General features: G+C 43.0%; 2 protein-coding genes across 2 annotated transcripts in view; both read right to left on the minus strand.

The window, feature by feature from the left end:
* The window catches only part of rims2a (regulating synaptic membrane exocytosis 2a), an 87823-nt gene that overhangs the window by 59895 nt on the left and 7998 nt on the right, over positions 1–19930 (minus strand). Inside the window, exon 2 of the mRNA XM_062398913.1 lies at positions 3921–4870. Coding sequence (XP_062254897.1) covers positions 3921–4776 — 856 coding nt within the window. The 5' untranslated portion in view covers positions 4777–4870. The remainder of the gene's footprint in view (positions 1–3920; positions 4871–19930) is intronic.
* The window catches only part of LOC133964691 (regulating synaptic membrane exocytosis protein 2-like), a 57877-nt gene continuing 44822 nt past the window's right edge, over positions 6876–19930 (minus strand). Inside the window, exon 4 of the mRNA XM_062398916.1 lies at positions 6876–6885. Within this exon, the coding sequence (XP_062254900.1) occupies positions 6876–6885 (10 nt within the window). The remainder of the gene's footprint in view (positions 6886–19930) is intronic.

Genomic DNA, 19930 nt, shown 5'->3' on the forward strand with positions numbered 1-19930 from the left:
TTTAATTACATTTCACAGCAAACAATTATCAATTCTGGTTCATACAATTCTACCTAGCTAGAGCACCCATGTCACTTTGTCTGACTGGGGGCAATGGCCTAGAACAATGTAATCACATTTGATTTATACTAAATAAGCCCCTCCTTTCAGAGAGGTAGAATGTTTATCCAATCAGCTCTCTGTGTGTTGTCTTCAGACTTACATTCAGTGAACCCCCAATCTGAATGAGAACCCCTTCGAAAGTTACAATAACATCAGGCATCTGCTTAGACTCAGTGAACCCCCGTCTCTGCTGGACGACCCATAAAAGACCCTAGGTGTGAATACCTTTTGTCTCAACAGAGGCACAGAGGTATCTCCAACGAATACACATCTGAGTCTGCCAAGCTGACCCTCACATGTTTTCAGTCTTAAACACACAGGAACACATCAGAATAATATTTCAATCTTATAACTGCATGAAACTTAACTAAATATAAAATCTCCCATCACAATAGTACAGACTGAAACTCCACCTGACTAACTGAGGTGCAAAAACAGATCTCAAAAGCTATTGATGACGATGTGACACAGGCTGTCACGACACAGCGTCCACCTCTTTGCTGTAATTAGCCAGCCAGCCTCTCCTTTTCTGTCTGTTCGGCACTATTATGAGACTGCATGTCAGGGGGATCGATACAGAGGAAAACACAGGGAGAGGCCATCGCGATAAATCAGTCTCTAGCGCTCGCAGGCACGAGCCAGGCCAGATACAGCAGGCACACCCTCTCTCCTCCAGACTCCTCCTCCCTTTGGTTCCCCCTCATTCCGATCCCATCGAGCCCTCCTCCAGCCTCAGTGGTGTGATGGCAGATTTTATATTTAGATATGTTTAATGAAAGAAATGACAAGTATATAATTATGATAGATTTTCTGTGTTGAAGACTGCGAACATGTGGGGGTCAGCTTAGGAGACTCAGATGTGTATTTGCTTGGAGACCTCTGTGCCCTCTGTTGAAACAAAAGGCTTTCACAGCAGGGGTCAATCCAGCAGAAGACAGGGGTCTGAGAAACGGGGTCCTCATTCAGATTGAAGGTGACCAAATGTAAGCCTGATTACAACGAAGCAGAGAGCTGATTGGGTAAACCTTCTGCTTCTGTGTGGGGAGTGGTCTAACTTGTATAAATGCAATGTGATTTCTTTGTTCAGGGCGCTTGCTCGAATCTTTCAGTGGTACAAGCAAGTTGCCCTCAGCCGCATCTGAGTAAGAATTAAACAACCAGAATTGAAAATTTTTCTGCTGTGAAATGTATTAAATATTCCATTACAGTGGCCTCCGCAGGGTAGCAGAGGTATTGAGAGCATGACATGCACCTTGCTTGGTCTACCGTTGCACACCCATCTCCTGATCTACCCCTGTCAAGCTGAGTACACAAACCGCAAGATGCTGACGGGTCACTTAAAAGGTGCTTCCTGTCCTCTTTCTCATCCCTCTTCTCTCAAACTATGGCCTCACATGCAATTACAATTGGCAGCTGACAATTTCTTTGCTGAGTTGCCCTGTTTTTTGTGCCTTCTCATTCATTCTGATTTGCTCTGAGGAGGCTAATCCGAATCGTGCTGGTTTGCATGTTACAGTGTAAGACTCCTCCATGGTGTCAGCTTCTTCGACTGAAAAGTGGATGTTCAAACTGATGCACAACCTGATTCTGCCGAAATACATCGATGCCATTTCTACAGTCATTCTATTTTGTTCCATTTAATAATTCTATGTACCACAAATACAGATTTTGGATCTGGTCATATTATAGAAGGATTTTTATTTATTATATTAATACTTTCCAAAATATTACATCCAAATCTGTTTGGACCTCGTCTCTGTTGTGACTGTTTATTACATAATCATGTCTACTAAGAGAGTGCAAACAAGGACACTGGTTTAAAATAAATAATTCAGTGACATTTTCTGAACCACTTATCAGACTCCCTACGTCCACCATATCTCAGCAGCCTTAATCGTGTCATAAATTAATAAAGCTGTACATCAAACCTAAATAAATAAATTCTTTCAAGTAATCAACCAAGGAGGTTCCACATGAAAGCCTCATCTATTCAGGTCGATAGTGAAACAACGTGCTTTGCTTTCCCTTTCTCTGAGCTGTGTAGGAGGCAGACAGACAGAGACAGAAAAGAACAGACCCTCAGAACAACCTGCTTCTCTCCCTATTTTTGTTTCATGGCTACCTGGAAACCTGGAAACTCCCACATCAATAATGTAGCGCAGATGCTGCTTCCCTTAGTGAGGAGAACAGTTACATCACAGAACAGACCCACTGTATTCCTCCGCTCGCCTCTAGATTAAACATTTCGAGCATGTGGCAGGTGCTTTGGTCATGTGCTACTTCCAAAAGCAAACAGTGCTACTCGCTTCCTGTTCATCTTTTATTCCTCTAGTTGTCAACCGCTCCTCCTTCTTTTTTTCCCGGTTGTTGCTTTTAACATTCCTTCGGTAAAGGCCTCTATAATTACAGGTTTGACAATATAATCAATTTGCAATTACGACAGCTGTCAGGTGGAGCAGTCAAGAAGCCAACCGCCTGAACAATTGCTTTTGAGGTTGATTCTATGCAAACTGGCATTTAATTCAGTCAGGCTGACTGTTGACTCGCCAGTTTGTGTTTAAACAAAAGTGCACTCATGTCTAGAAGCAGGTAGGAAATTTGCAATGAGTGATCTGATTTAATTCTCATCTCCACAAGAACCAATACTTCTTTGTAAACAGAAAACACTCCTTATAGAAATAATGTAAAGTGTTAATTTAATGTTTAAATAGTCTTTATACAGCTGTTATATGGATGTCAAGCAAAAAGAGTGGAAGTCAAGAGGTCAAGGCTAACTGCAGGAAGACATCGTCCCCTGCACTTTTATCACCATCCATACATTTATGCAGTAGTCATGACAGAAACCAACTCAGTAAAATATACTAAATTATAGTTTCTTTACACAGCTCACCATGTTTTACTAGACACCCACACCAGAGACCTCTCCCTGCTCCCCTGTCTGTCTGTTATGCAACACTGTGCATTAAAGCAGACTGATCAAGTGAAGCAGATGAGGCAGGTCACAGAGAAGTGTGCCAGCAGGAGCAACAGGATAAGGCCTTGAGAGCAGCAGCGTTACATTTGTTTAAACACACACAACACCCATCCACACTGAAATACATCAGGATCATGAGGTTACGAGCCTCCTCCTCACAGGCACTGGAGCTGTCAGAGTAAATTCACGGAAAACATACATAAAACCCCAAAGTGCTCATTATTTTATGGTTTCTTGGACATTTACAGTGAAGGCTGAGATTTAATAGGTAGAAGCAAATCAGTTTGAATCAAAGTCAAGACACAGGTCAGAGAATTAACTGTTTCATGATCAGAAAATAGAAACTGAGGGAAATTAGAGCATGAGCTTTTGATAATGCACGATAGAGTCCTCCTAAGTAACAAATATATGTATTTTGGTTTCATTACAGATGTATGTTTTAATAAATGTTTGCCCAGATTGTTTTATTACTCATGCTTTTCACAGCGTTTTGTTGTTAATGAATAAATGCCGATGATTTCTAAATATTTCTTTAACCAAAAATAATGAGCACTACACATAAAAATACATATATAAACGTACAAACATACACATCACATATATTACTGTAGACGGGGGAACTGAAGGTTATATCTGAGTCAAAAGCTGCAAAAATCACATCAGAATCAATATCAATAAGAGACAGCAAGTAAAATGCAATGTTAATTCAATGAAATCGGACGTTCCAAGAAATAATTTGTCATTTGTATTAGAAAAGAATGTCTTTACAACAGTATTAGCATTAAATCAAGCTATGCACAGACAGAGCAGACAGAGGGACACTGCTGGTGTGTGTGGCTCCTACCTTTCTCACTGACTGACTCACTCTCTATCTCCACATCCTCACAGCTGGTGTACTCCGGTGTAGTGGCCAGCTCCTCCTCTGAGCTGCTCAGTGACACCTGCCGCATCTTCCCTCCCTTTTTGGTTTTATGGGGCTTGGGGGGTGGCGGGCGCACTGACTCCGACTGGTCCGAGCTGAGAGAGTCGTTCCTCAACATGCTCTCCATCTTCTCCCTCTTGGTTTTGCGGACAGCTGAACTGGGGTCCAAATGGTGTTGCTGCCTCCTCATTGGATCCCCACCCCCACCCAGGTCTCCTCTCCGCAGGTCCCCGGATCGGTCACCCAGCACAGGGCTTCGGTGTGGCGTGGGGGGGCTGTGGTTGGAGGTTCTGTGACCCCCAAGGCTAGGACCCATGGGCCCTGGGGAAGACCGGTCAACAGAGTAGGAGCGCTGTCCCACCATAGGCGGCCGGCGCTCGGTGAGATGCTGTCGGGACAGCCGAATGGGCCCAGGGTCGTCCTGCTCCGTGTAAGCCAGGGAGACATCACTGTGGCGGCGCTCGTGTCTCATTCGGCCCACCTCAGCATGCATCCTCATCTGCTCCTCATAGGGCTGTGGCTTAACAGGATAGCGTGCCAGGTTGGGGTCACTGCGGTAGCGTGTCTGGAACTCCTCTTGGCGCTGCCGCTGGAGGTCATACTCACTGGGCGGTCCATCTAGCTCCTGGTCCAGTGGGTATTCCTGGGAGTGCCAGCGTCCAGGGCCCCGCCGGTCCCGGTAGCTCGTCCGTGCCGCATCCGCATCTGGGTACATGTTAGGGCCCCGCGGAGCCCGCCGAGGGTCCCCATCCCCATAGTCGGACGGTGATCTGGGCATGCCGCCGTCCGTCGGGGCATACTGTGAGTGGTCACCCCCCTCCCTTTGGTCGTATTTTTGGTTTGGATCCCTGGATGCAGATGGGCTTTGTTTCCTGTAGATCAAAGAGGGGGAACAAAACATGTCATTTAGTGATCGGACCACTTTGACCTGGACATTATGATCCTTTCAAAATACAGTATTGTTATATACAGCAGGTAGAAATGTGATGTTTCAGTCAGAGAAGTGTTCCACAGAGCTTCATCACACTCACTGACTACAGCTACTCTGCTGAGGCTGAAGCATTAAGTCTGCAGTCTATATATTCTCTCTACCTATCCTGCACTGCTTGGGCTTCAGTTCCTGTCAAAACCGAATGAAAGCCCGCTCAGTCTCTGTCACACATACATGCACGCAAAGAGAGAGAGAAATGAGAGTAAGCAGCAGGAATGCGGCACCACACCCTCCTCTCACTGCAATAGACTCTATAACCTCTTTAGGTTATTGAGTCTACTACTGCTCCTTTTTTAGCATATTTTGCATCAGGCTTGAACTCCATTAAACAGAAAATAATTTAAAGAGATAAATGTCTTGCTCTTTTTAAACAATATGGCATGTAATACCAAAAGCTCTACCTCCTGCTTCCTCTGATATATTTAAAAACGTTTTTATATTGGAAATACATATTCATGCAGTCAAAGGCCTGATTATCTAAATTGATTTTTAAGGTTGCACAGTCTTAACACAGACTATTTTGTTTTACTCTTTTAGATCCATAGGCAGTCTTTCATTTTCATTTTGATAGTGTCTGATTAACTTTGTTGACATTGGTGCTTAAATCATCATCATTTATAATGCATTATAAACAACAGGACGACACAAGACGAGGCAACAATGTGACCGATGGTGTGTCTGAATTTATGATCCCCTGTGAAGGTAAATATAAATTTCAAAACATTATTATAGCGATGTCTTTTTTATTTCAAACATTATCTATAATCATGTGTCATGGCCTTGATAAACAGGAGAAAATTCAGATTTCACAGTTAGTTTGGGAATAATGTGATGAATACTTTCAAGTATTTTACAATCAGGAGCCATTTTTTCTAAAATCATCATTCACTCATCATTTTATTGTCTGACTCTCAGAATTTAAACCAGCCAGGAAGTGGATGAAACGCCCGGAGGAGGATAACTGTGTGTTAATGCATTTATTCTTTTGTTCAGAATCAGTTATTCATGAGACACTTTTCTCCTACATTTCTCCCACTTTTCCGCCCCAAAGAATAATTTGTCAGGAAAAAGCTCTATGAAGCATTCCCTTAATTTTGTACTTGACAACTTTTCATAAATGGCTTCATAAATCACTGCTGCCAGACTTGCTCAGTGGCCAAGGTGAGGGCTACTCAAGTGAGATTGGCTGATTCGCTGAACCACAGAGGAGGTTCAGTTCCTGCCTACTGGATCAGACCCCAAGATATCAGCTCTGGGAAAAGCACATATGGCTCTCTCTTGATACAAAAAAAAAATGATTTATATTTTTAATAAATCATATTAAATTTTGAGGCCAAATTTCTAGGGTTTGGAATTTACCATAAATGAAGAGGGAACAAATATTTAATATATTGAAGGAAAACTTTCAAGGGCAATATCAATACATTAAATCACAATACTGTGCATATATAATGCCTTGTTCATTAATACTTCCTCTGGGGGTCAACTTTAAAAACAACTTCTATTATATTACTCCAGAACATTATATTACCAGATTTGAAAATAATGCAATCAATCTTAAGAGTTTAATCAAATGTATATAAGCATCTTGCTTCTGCCTGTGACTTTTCATTCATTTTATAAATAGACTTTATGTTTTAATGGCTGAAAATATGATACAATACAAATCAAGATAAAAGATCATGTGATGTGATTCATTATGAATGTGCAGCAGTCGTAGCACAAAGGATGTAGTAGAAACACATCAAATCTCTAATGCATTTCATATGCACACTAATGAAAACATCCCTGTTTGTTACAAAAATAAAAGTCTCTGTGATGCAGCCAGCTCACCCTAATGACCTCTCCTTTCACATCACAACAAATCCCTCTTGTCACCTAGTGATTCAGACCCAGCTGGAGAAACACATGAGGGCTGTTATTCACAACATGCTCCTGGTCACTATCTGAGTGCCACTTCATTCACAAATCCATAGTGAAGTGGCAGCAGAGATGATATGGTGGAGTAGGGCAAACACAAAGTGGATGGGAGAGAATGTGGAGCAGGGGGCGAGTGAGCAAAATCTTTTTGCAGTGAAGTGATGATGATAGCGAGGTGTGTTATGTATATTTGTATTTGTGTGCATTCAATTGTGCATGTCTGCATGTTTGTGTGTGCGTGTTTTTACGTGTGCTGTGCTGGCTGCCTTTGCAATGCTTTACTTTGGCTCTCAGTATGTCCTCATAGGGCTTTAGGTTAATGTGCCCTCAGAGCGTTGTGTTGAAATGCAACACCTGAAACACACACATGCACGTGGAACATGCACATAGCAACTCCCACAAACATTAACAAACTACCCTTTGATGAGATCTAACTCATTCTGACACAAGTATTATATCCTGTTTAGGCTTGTGTGTCCCTTCTATCCAAACAGAGAAATGTCTACGGCAGCCAGCGAGCATAGTGCACTCCATCAGCATCTGCCTTACGATGCTAACGTTGTCAGCGTTAAAACCAGCCCTCAGTAAGTACAACAGAGCGGTGGCGCAGCACTAAATTTCAAACTGTGCATTATTCCCCCATTGCTCCAGCTGCCACAGTTACTGTAATAGCCTCTCTGCAGATACCTCTGAGCCCCCCACAGCTCTGCCATGATACACTCTGCTGATCTTAGATTTGCATTCCGTCCTCAGTGACAAAGACAGTGAGAAAAAGAAAGAAGAAAAACTAAATGTGAAGAGGGAGGAGAGGGGATATCATCGACAACATGTGTGGATGAGAGGAAGTGTGACACAAATGAGGCAGAAAAGATCAGGTAACTGCATCCTATATTTAAACATTTGGCTGGTATGTGCATCCTGCCGCATTTGTCAGGCTCAAGGATGGAATGAGAAGATGGGATCATGCTGCCTGTGACGCTGCACAGAAGCCGGGCTGCTGCGACGACTGAGTCACGAGCCACACAGTGACGGTCTTCCTTCCATCACACCTCCTTATATAGTAAGATGCGTGGGTGATGCAAGCGCAGATGTGGCACTGAGCCGCAGCACAGGTAGCGTGGTGATTCCTCTGAACGGGCCGACAATAGATAGACAAGTTCAATGACTGCATGGTGGACTCTGGGAAAACAAGCCACCATTCTGTACATTCCTGCTGTGGGAATACAAACAGACCCTCATCACTGCCCTTGTCCTGTTCTGAGCTAACTATAGAAATCCTCTGCTGTTACAGTATATGAAACACAAGACCTCATTCAGCTGCAGACAATGACGGTGATGACAGAGAGATTCAAATCAGGGAGGTTGACAGTGCTCTTCTGTAATGACAGACAGCAGGAACTTTACAATCAAGACGGGAGAAAAGATTCTTGCACCATTGCAAGGATGTTCTTTTGGACCTAAAGGCTGAAAGAAATTCTGTTTCAGCATACACAGCAAAGGAGTGTACAAGGTTTATCTGTTATGCAAAGAGGAACTTCCATGTCACTATATATCATAAAAGAAAATGCTGTTGTGGCAAAAAAATATATGGCATCTGTTTTTGCTGCCAGCACAGTCTCATATACACCTCCTGTTCTAGAAGTAATTCCAATATTATAATCATCTTTTTAAAGTAAAGTACACTGTCCTCATCAAAAGAAGAATAATGTATCAAATCCGTGGCTCACAAAAATCCAGGGATTACACTATGGCCCCGAAGGATTAAAAAGTGCATCCCTAAAAGATTAGTAGTGACCCAACACACTAGCCATGATAAAACCTTTATTTGCGGTTATTTTCTGCAATATGACACACAGCCCAGTGGGTGAAATTCCCCAATATACTGTGGTGTGATGGGAAGTGGCTCCGGATGGGGTGAGGTCGTCCTCAGATGTGTCGCTGCTTTGACCTACTGATGGGATCTGATCAGGAACATCCGTAGAGATTGACTGTGTGTGTGTGTGTTTGTGTGTGTGAGAGAGAAAGACACCCCTTATACACTGTTTATGTTGAAAGGCTTGAGATCAAGCAAGAGGCCCCTGTGGTCACAAATCTTTACCATTTCATGTGGCTTTATGATAAGAAACAAGACAGAGGGATATCACACGTCCGTTCACACAGAGTCTGCAACACATAGGCTGATGGTCAGTTTACTGCTTAGTGGTAGTAGTACAGTCCATATTCCCTGTGTCATTCTGGTCATGTACAGTCTTGGTTTAAAATGATGATCATATCAAATTTACCTTCCCTCTCTCTGCAATGAACAGCATGAGATGAGATATATTTATTAAAAAAAATTGTGTTCCTATAGATTTGCACAAGTAGTGATTTCGACAAATTGCACTTAGGTCTGAACACCCACTGCCACCCAGGAGGTTACTCTGATATTCCATTTAAAACCCAAGACTCACCACAAGCACAAAGATCGATAAGTGAAAGTCAATGAGGAAGCATTTTGTAAGTGATGAACCCTTCGCAGATGTTGCTGGCTTCATGTACTCAGATGCACTGTGCAGACACCTTGATGCATGTACACACTGACACACACTAACTCTGGCCACAAAACCCTCGTCCAGCATTTCATAGATATTAGCCTGAGCTTGAACTTCTTAGTGATGCTGTGAAAACTAAATACCAAGATGAAGCTGCTGCTTTCTAATGATGCTGTGATAATTACCCCTGAGGCAAAGAAAACTGCTGCTCTGTTGTTTTGATATTTGCTGTGAGTTGCTGTAGGAAGTTAAACAACAGTGCTGCACATATGCACTTTACTGTACATGCAGGCTGCCTTTCATTATGTTTGCGTAACTGGCAAGCGTCTACAGAAAATACAATACGCACTATACACTAAATATACAATAAAGATGTTCTCATGTCCATATTAACTTTAGCTTTACAATAATTCAACAGTTTGAATTTCAACACACTGCATTGTCCTCCCATCTATATCCAAAGTGCTGCAGTCGTGATATATAACTCGCCTTATTGAAAGTATCCGCGTGATCCTGGCAAGTAGCTTTGTTCAAACTTCTGCCTGGCTGCACCACGCAAACACATGGCCTCCTTCACACAAACGGCGTCCAGTCCTATCCAAATGAGGTACCGGAGCAGGCTCACAGTATACAACCAGGTCCTGTGTTTCAAATCCTCTCTCCTCTAGTGCCAAAAGTGTCCTTGTTTTGTTTCTAGAGATCTAACGATATCTACACACAGCGGCAGCAGATCTAGTTCTGCAGCAGTGTTCTTCGGACGGAGTGGCTGACACTAGCTCTCTCTGCTCTGCCTCTGCCGCTGCTGGAGACACATGTTAAATAAGACAGCCAAAGGCAATCAAGGTTAAAATGCAACGCTGCCCCCTTGGGGATTGTGCCACCTCCACTTTGTGGATAATGGAGAAAAGTCAAATAAGAACAAATGAGTGGTGCGGTGTTGCAGAGCTCTTCTCTTCCAGGGATTCTGGTCCGCTAATGACCAAAATACATCCTGGAGTGGTCTCTATTGAATGAAGATAACTTTAAAGAAAGCACAAGCAGAAGGAAAACTATCTGAATTTGCATGTCTACCGAGAGCAATCAGAGAAGAAGAGATGATAAGAGGAAAAAATACGCCTCCAAAGGTATATTTGCAGATGCAGTGTTACTCTTCCTGACTCAGCCACGAGTATCCTTGCAGTAAAAAATATATGCATCCACTTCGATTGCCAAGTACAATCAAATGAGGTTAAATTCCAGTTCAGCTGCATCTCCTAATAGTCAAATGATATTGTTGCATGATCTGCTTTGTTTTTGACGGTCTGCTGTGTCCACAGCTCTGCTACACTGCTCGATTTAGATGAATTGCACAGTTGATGACCTTGCTGCAAAGGCTTCTGGGAGCCTGAAATCAAGCCGACTTTCAGATTTAACATCATCATCATGTGATCGTTAAAACTGGCTGGATGTCGGGCAAGCGACCCCATCTAACCTCCATGGCCTTTCAGCCCTCTGCCTAGGAAGGGATTACATTCCTTGGTTGATTACTAGGACACATCTATTACCAATCACAAACAGAGCAGGAAGTTTCACCTAATCCCATTCAGCCTGAGGTCTTTTGATCTTCAAACTGAAAAAATGATAAATTATCATAAATTATGTGCATTACAAAATGGATGAGACTTTTTTTCCTGGCTCTGCACCATTATGACATGGTTGGTTTTCAGTGACCTGGTTTGGGACTTACTGGGTGTTGTTAAAGTCTTCCCTACTCCCTCTATCTTCTCATTCTTCTGCCTCAACACTTTTCACATCTGTCACCATGATTCATCAGTCACTTTCCAACCTTCTTTCCTCTCCCCTCACCTCAGCCCTCCCATGAGACGGACCCTGCGTTGGACTGCAGATATGCTACTATGTGCTGTTAGTGACAGTGATGGTCAAAGCTGAGTGACGGCAGCGTGGAATCAGGGAGGGCAGGTGGAGATGGGCTGTTGACACAGCATTTCCCAGGACAGAGGTTGAAGGTAGAGGAAATGGTAAAGGAGCAGTGGGTTTTTTTTATCAGCACAGTCAGGGATGGGGCTATAGGCTGCAGGGCTCTAAGTAGCTGACTGCCACTCCTGGAGACGAGAAGATGATTTCAGACCATCAGTGATGACACAGCAGGCCTGAGAAAGACTCTGGATGACATTGGTAAACTTGAAATATTTTTTCAAGTTTGAATATTGCTACTGCATTTGCTGTAAATATATTTTAAAAACTAAAATACATTTTTGGGCTGGCACGATTTGTGGCACACATAGGGTTGTATGTAAAATAAAGTGTAGTGAGGAGTGTAAATAGGGCCACCATCGCTACTGTGTATCACACATTAAAGATGGAAAAGTCAAATCAAACCTTGACACTTTTATATTTGATTAATCCAGCTCATGTTGTATGATATGTTAACTTACAGTAGCCATTTCAATTGTTATAACAGTCTAACCTATGACTTTGCAGTCACATAACAACAAACTAGACTAATTTGTTCAAGTGTGTCACCTAAGACTATGTAGCTAAAGAAAACAAGATTAAATCAATACGTTATTATTTATATAGGCTATATTCATAAATCACAATTTGTCTCATAGGGCTGAACAAGGTGTGACATCCTCTGCCTTTAACCCTCAACAAGAGTAAGGAAAAACAACCCAAAAAATTAAAAGAGAGCTGCATGTGAGGGATCCCTCTCCCAGGATGGACAGAAGTGCAATAGATGCCTTGTTTCAAGATTCTTTATCGTCATATGCTCAGTAAGAACAGGCGTTGCACCATGATACAATAAAAACCTTTCTTTGCTAGTCCTCCAATGTCAACAGGATTAAACATAAAAATATAGGTGAACGGAAAACTAGCTACTAATATATGTATTTATATTCACACATACTTGTGTGTATATGTATATATTTGTGCAAACAGCAGCAGCACCAGCACAATAGCAAAGTGAACATTATTGTGTATAGTAGCATTATACATTATTGGTGTGTGTGTTATTTTTTTATAAAGTTCTACTGTCATACAGGTGGTAAGGAGCAGAGTGTATTCATGAGCCTGATGGCCTGTGGTAAACTGTTGTGTTGTCCTGGACTTCACAGTGCTGGGGTGTTTGCCTGGTGGCGAGAGTGTGAAGAGGCTGTGTGGTCTATCCCTGATCATGATGTGGGCCCTTCATGACCCTGGTGTGGTAATTGTCTTGTCATTTGGCAGGTAACTCCTGAGATGAGCACTGCAGGTGGGATTACACGCTGGAGGGCTTTCCTGTCCTGGGCGGCGAGGGTTCTGAGAACTGTGAGTGGCATACAAACTTTCTTCAGCCTTCTTAAAAAGTGTGAGATGCTCGCTGATGTGAGTTTAAAGGTCATTTGAAGGTTTTCACCCGCTCAACCTCTATCTCGCTATTGTGGTGTGATTCGTGAAGCTCTCCCCTTCTCCTTGAGCCAATAATAAGTTATTTGGTTTTGTCTGTATACAGGAAAAGATTAGTCATGGCACCAGGCCACCTGGTTTGCCATCTCCATATTTTTCAGCCTGATCACATTAGCATCATCAGAAATCTTAAGGATGTTGGTGTTGTTCTGGGTGGCCACAATCACAGGTGAAGAGTGTGTAGAGTAGGGGGCTCAGCACACAGCCTTGTGAGTACCCAGTGCTCAGAGTTCTTGTGCTGGATGTTCGGCCTCCGACTCTGAATTACTGAGGTTTGTCTGATAAGAAATTCCCAGTAACAGAGGGGGTTACCAGTCTGAGAGTGAGGAGCTTTGTAGAGAGTTTGCGTGGAAGAAGTTGTACAGCTCTACATCTATCAGCTCAGATGACAGTGTCTGCAGATCTGTGAGTTCTCCACGAAACACAGGCTCCATCCTCCTGTCTGTGGAGACCAACCAGTGCCTAGTCTGCTCTTTCTATGTTTATACTCTGCACGGTTAATATATCTTCCGCACTGCACAGCCTGTTAGGTCTCCTTTTTAAGAAAAGGCACCGCTAGCGCACTATGTAGGCCAAGCCCCCACAGAATATGCCATTAAGATTAGCTGCCGGTGAGGACTGCTGCATTCCTGCTGGCTTCTACCCTCCCTACAAAGAAAGGTTGGAGCAGAGAATGTGTTTACTTTTTTTCTTATTGTGAAGACCACTGAAGCCGGAACTGCCAGACATCCAAGCTGTAAAACTTTTAATTAGTAGATAATGTCTAATTGCTGTTTAAACTAACATCTGCGCCTTACCCACTATTTTAAGGAAATATTGCTAAAAATATATAACAGGAAGTTACTTAGGATACGTGTTTAGGCTCTCACAGCATTTGAGACCTGATTTAATACATGGAGAGTTCACATTGACCTCAGAAAAAGTTTTTATGAAATTTAAAATCAACATCATTCCCATGCTAAACCTCAGAGCTTTTGTTGCCTAAACTGAACAACAGACAGGAGTGGTGTCATAGCGGTGCAGTTTGTACAGCTGCCTTCCACCCCAACCACGTTCTGGTATGATGCAGGTTATTCTGTAAATGTAGGGTTAAATGCCACCACAACATAAGGCTTCATGGTAAACAAACATAATTTGTTGCAGACAGATTTGTCCCAGCTGTTTATCATACTATGTATTGGCTGAAGAACAGTGATTTGCTGCAGTATCTTGCTGCCCTCTCAGCTGTCCCATCTAGTCGATCTACCTCTGATCACCTCTGGTGCTGTCAGATAAGTGCTTTGTGTGGCTACACCCAACAGTAATGTCACAGCGCACTGACACACCCTGCAGTGAATGATTAAATGACGGCTTGAATCAATTCACAGTTCTGACCCGACACACAAACCCAAATTACAAAGACCTTCCAGTATAACATGAAGAAATATGGAGACTCCTCCTAGCTGCTGCTGTTACTGTATACAGCACGTTGATTGTTCAGTGCTTGTCAGTCATTGTTCATTTTACAAAGCACTCTGTATCGAGAACACATCGAGATCTGTTGATCTTTTCATAACGCGGACTCTATTGCAATCACACAATGGTTGAATTTCTGTACTGGAAAAGAATGTCTCAAGAACCATGGTCCCCTCATCTTATCCCCTATCTGTCACACAAGTGATTGCACGTGCACATAGTCTCTCTCTCTCTCTCTCTCTCTCTCTCCCCCTCTCTCTCTCTCTCTCCCTCTCTCTCACTCTCCCCCCCCCTCTCTCTCTCGCTCTCTCTCTCTCCCCCTATCTCTGCCTCTCTCTCTCCCCCTCTCTCACTCCACACATGCATTTCCTCTCGGTTCTGCTAAGTATGCATTTTTCATTCCAGTGAGCAAGCCGCATTTGAAATCAAAGGCAGTGATGCTGCGCAGCTGTCTGGCTACACAAAAAGTGAGGAGGTAATGTAAAAAGCTGAGGGGTGAGTCAGAGGATGCTTTAATAATCCTTGCTGCCCAAAATAACATCTCTGGGGCTGGACGGACCAACGACCCTCATGGGAAACCAGCAGCGGTTCAATCTGGTCTGGAGTCCTTACATTGGTACAACCCCACCCCAACATACACTTTCCCCATCCCTCTCTGAGTCCATTATAGTCAACAGATAAGACTGCAGCAGCACAGCACAGCACAGCGCGGCAGACAGCCAAGCCCTTCCTGAAAAGACTAAGGAGGGCAAAGGGGTGCATGCACATGGGGGGGAAATACAAGCTGCAGGAGCTGTGATCTAGACAGTGGGAGGGAGGGGCATGAGGTCTGACCGGTGAGCAATGTTATTGTCCAATCATTGCTGACAAATGGTGATGGAGTCCAGGATAAGTAGCTCTTCATGTTAGGTTCAAGGTTGGGCCTCAATTGTCCCATAAAACACCTTTACACACTTGTCCCTGTATGGTTCTGCCCTCTGTGGACAATTGAGCTGAGGAAATGAACCTGTCGTCTAATAGGCCTACAACAGATACCAATCTAATGTTCCTGCACAAAACCTCCAGTCTCACTTGACATTCTTCAATTTCACCTCATCCTCAGAGCATTTCTCCTTTTAGATGTGATGCTCATTAAGAAAATGTAATGATTGTCACATTCAAACACACACAACTACTCAGCAGCCTGCCTTTAACATAGGAAGGTGGTGTTTAAAAAAAAGATCATAATACTATATAGATCAAAAACCTTATCTGAAGGTAGAAACAATAACAATAATTTCTAGAAAAATGACAGGCTGTATAGTTTACAGCCCATTCATGCTTGAGACCAATCAAGAGAGTTAAAATATGAATATCCTATCACCATTTTAAGTGTGAATTGTATGTACTACACCTGAGCCAACATTTTTAAATGCCAGATTCTTTATAGTGCATGTAAAAAGTATAGCAACTGTGACACGCTTTGGGATTTATACCTATGTTGTGAAAACTAGTACCAGTACTACAATTACACAATGTAAAGAGAATCTACTTAAATGCAGTATCTCCATTTAACTGTCTTTTTTTAACAGTACGCACTGTATGTACCACAGGTCACGTTTACCATCACAGCAGCTATTTTTAGCATAACGGCATTATTAAATTAACATGTATGCTACTTACAGTGCTGCTCACTGATTGCCCACTTTAACAAACTCTGACCTACACTGAAATAAAAAAGGTAAATGACTTAGTGTCAGATTCAAAATTTGCACTTTGTAGCTGAGAAACAAAAGACTGAATTCAAGCCAGCACGCACGAAAGGTACAAAGATTTTGTGTGCCAGATTACCAATGCAACATTTGTCAGAGTGCAGGAGAGGGTGCAAAGTTCCACAAGAACAACTGCACTGGATGAGCAGATTTTATTAAAAAAACTAAACCAACACCCTTCTGCCTACATCTTCTCCATTCCAGCTTTGTTGCCTTTTCCCCAATTCTCTCATTAGTTGAACTCAAACAGATCTGCTGATAGAAGGCTCGCCTGGAGGCGGACAGGAAGCTGTACGTAATGGGAACACAGTGCCTCCCAAGCTCTCTTCTGAAATGACTTCTCTTGTCTGAGAGATGTCACTACACACACAGGCACACAAACACATTGTTATATATCATTGCTAAGCTAAATGAAAGGCTTGAAGAGTTTGGAAAAGCCATAAGGAAGAAGATGGAAAATCCTCATCTGTAAAACTAAAGACTTAACACATGTTATGGCACATAACGAGATACCAGGTAATATATTTTCTATTATTAAAAGCTTAATACATTATAATGTAGGATAGATGCAGATACTGCAGCACTACCTGATGGATTGGGAAAATGCTAGCTCTGTGACAAAGTTTTGCCTTTCCTCTGTGTCTGATGAAAAAGCCACTTGCTGTGTCCCTGTGTGCTCAGCAGAAACCCCCTTTCTCCTGCACTCAATGACATTAGCAAGCCAACGTCTCAATCGATGAACCCATGGTCAGACCTTTGCAGGGCGAGCCCCAGACCTAAGGGCTGTGTGGGTTAATTGTAATTGCATAGGACAGCGTCTGTAACACATGGTTTCGGCCAGTCAGCTGAACCGGCAAAAGTGGCCTTGGTCTGAGAAAACATTTAGTCTACTGCCAGTTTACTTCACAGAGATGAACCTGAGCATATTTTCTCATATTTTTAATCAGCTGATCTGCGCTTGGCCACCGCTGACCATCATAACTGCTCCCCGAGTTTAAATTTGGTTTTATATTGCACCTAAATCCCTAAATACTTCATACCTTATTGCATTTTTACAAATGAAAGCTGTGGTGAAGCAAACAAGGGGAGGAGTATGCCATACAATTAAGAAAGGAAGGAGAGGACTGCAAATAGTCCTCCAACAGGATCAAGAAAGACATGAATAAATGGAATGAAGCCCGTCTGGTGAAAAGGGAAAAATCTTCAAAGTCAGCTTCTTCCCTCTTTCTAGCCACCCCTGGAGATCAGATCAGCTACTATCCTAAAACCTAATGAACTAGTAAACACTGGGAATTAAATGAATATTACATGGGGTTTCATTAATGCCAGCCAGTACACTCCAAAAATAATGAATTCGAGAAGCGGAAGCAGGGGGTACTGGAGCTTCTTCTTCTCTGTTTACTCAGCATCTGCCTGCCAGAGTAGGAGGCTTTTGAGCACTCCTCTGGTTTCTCCTCTTTGCTGTGTGGCAGGAGAAGCCCAGAGAGGCTGCCGAGCAACACCAGGGCCGGCTAATTTGCAACACAAATGCAAAATATGGAAATAATTAATCTCATTGAGCTAGCGAAATAGCATCAGTGTTGCAAAAGAGGATTTGAGCACGGGCTGGGGATGAGCGGGATCGTGATACCAATGGGCTTGAAAGATGCAGATGTTTAGATTAGGCTTCTTCATTATTGCTTTATCACAAAGCTTCTTCAAGTGTATTTTGGTAATTGAATAAATTGGAGCATGTCACAGATTTGGATTTAGAGCACAGCAACAGGATTATGTTGGAAACAGTCATTTTCCCATTCATGAAACAATGCATGTAGATATTATGATATCCTGGCAATCGTGCATTAGGCTTGTATGGTAGAAGTAGCAATAGTAGAATAACTAAATTATTAAAAGATTCCACCAACACAGTGAGTACTGTAAATGACAGTAGAGTTTGAAATGTTTGTTTGGAAGTGTCACATTGCACTGGATAAAGGGTATTTTACCTCAGAGAGCCCACCTCTTGACCTTCCAAAGGTATAACGTTGTAATCCTCTTTAATCAATAAATCTAATGTAAAACAAGAATGATGATGCTGTGAAGTACTTTTAGGAGTAGATAGCCTTGCTCTCAATTAACAACTAAACTGAGCATCAAGGCAAAAGAGGATTTGTGGAACAACGTATGTGCACTTTACACTCCAACTATGATCCTGCACTGACTGCAAGATACAATAGCAAAAGCAGTCATATTTAACCCCTTCACAAATTGGTAAATGGTCACTGACATGAAAAATTAGCATCACACATCAAGGCATGCAGATCATGATCCATGCACCGTATGCAGTTCCTCTTCTCTCCGGGCTATTTAAAAACAAAATGACATCAGACATCTGTTTGTGAGCAGGGAAAAGATGCTTTTTGAGAGGAGAAAAAAAAGACCTCCCAGGGACTGCGCTTGAAACACATGAACTTACAAGTGCAACCGCATGCACACTCACAAATACATGCAAGGACACCGAGCAGCGAGCTGAGTCTAACATTTCAACCACTCAGCTTCCATCTTGTTTGCTCATCAGTGAGTTGAAGGAGAAGGAGTTGAGGGCCTGGGGCAGAGTTGGAAATGGCAGACATGAAATATAGTTTTACTTGGAGGACACCCGGCCTACTGTAGGTCAACCATTAATGCTAAGTTAAGGTTGAAGGTCACACAGACAGAAATGCATGCGCACACACGCCTATTCAGCCTTTGAGGGAATCAGTTTCGCTCAGTTTCGCTCTTCTTTTTCTTCTTCTCCTTCCTCTTCTTCCTCTACCGCGGTCTCTCTCGCACTATTCATCCCCTTTTCCTCTGCCCTGCTATAATTCCACCTCTCGCCATGTTATCTCTCTCTTTCCATCAACTTCTTTTCTTTCTCTCTCCAGCGTGCAATCATGATAACCCCTCTCTTAGATGCCCAGGCAATAAACCAGGGTCTCCCTTCTTCCTACACATACGTCTCCCTTGGTGAGGACAAAACCAATAAAGGCCCGGCTTAATTACAGCTGCAGACTGACGGCAACCCCCGGGTCCAACACCACGGGCCTGAGGATGGGCTAAGTGTGGGCGAGGTGTGACGGGATGTTTAGGAAGTTGAAAAAAATAAACTACTGATGATACATTGAAGCCTCCGTTTGACTCCTACAACCAAACCCTCAAGATGCTACTTTATGGTTCTCCCAGAGCAGAAAAGAGGAGGTAGTGGTAGCCTTGAGGCTGGCTGGGAAAGATGTGGGTAGGGACAAAGAAAGTGTAATGTTCCTCCCTCTCTCCACTGTAGTGCTGACAACTTCTTCAGCAAGGCATTTCGCTCTGAGTAGCTCCAATGGAGCAGCTAAGTGAGCTTGATTTTGTTTCTGCAAGATAATAATGTGTAAATGTGGGGGTGTTTTGAGAAAAAACTATATACTATATGAAGAATGGTAAAAACAGGGCACAGGTAAACTACAATGTGGCCAATGATATATCGAGGTGGAAAGTGCGGAGGACTGTGAAGAGCGGAGGGACAGACTGCTGTGAATCTATGTCCTTGTCTCTTGTTTCTAGGTCTGCAGTCTGTCTCCTTCTCTTCTCCTCCCTTAATCCTGCCCGTTTTCCTCCTCTTCTTTCTCCCAGCTCTGTCACATCAACATGAATGTGGGGCTCCGGGGTCCCACAAGCTGCAGCCCCAATGTCTGCCTCATCTGCAGCTCTGTCGCCATGGTGACTGATGCCCCGGTGTTCCTGCCTTCCTCTCGGTACTTCCTGTCTTCTTCTCTGTTTTCTTTACTTGCTTTGTCCGTCGCCTGAGCTGCTCTCCACTTCATCAATACAGGCTGA

Source organism: Platichthys flesus, chromosome 11, assembly GCF_949316205.1.
Source record: "Platichthys flesus chromosome 11, fPlaFle2.1, whole genome shotgun sequence".
Lineage (NCBI taxonomy): Eukaryota > Metazoa > Chordata > Actinopteri > Pleuronectiformes > Pleuronectidae > Platichthys > Platichthys flesus.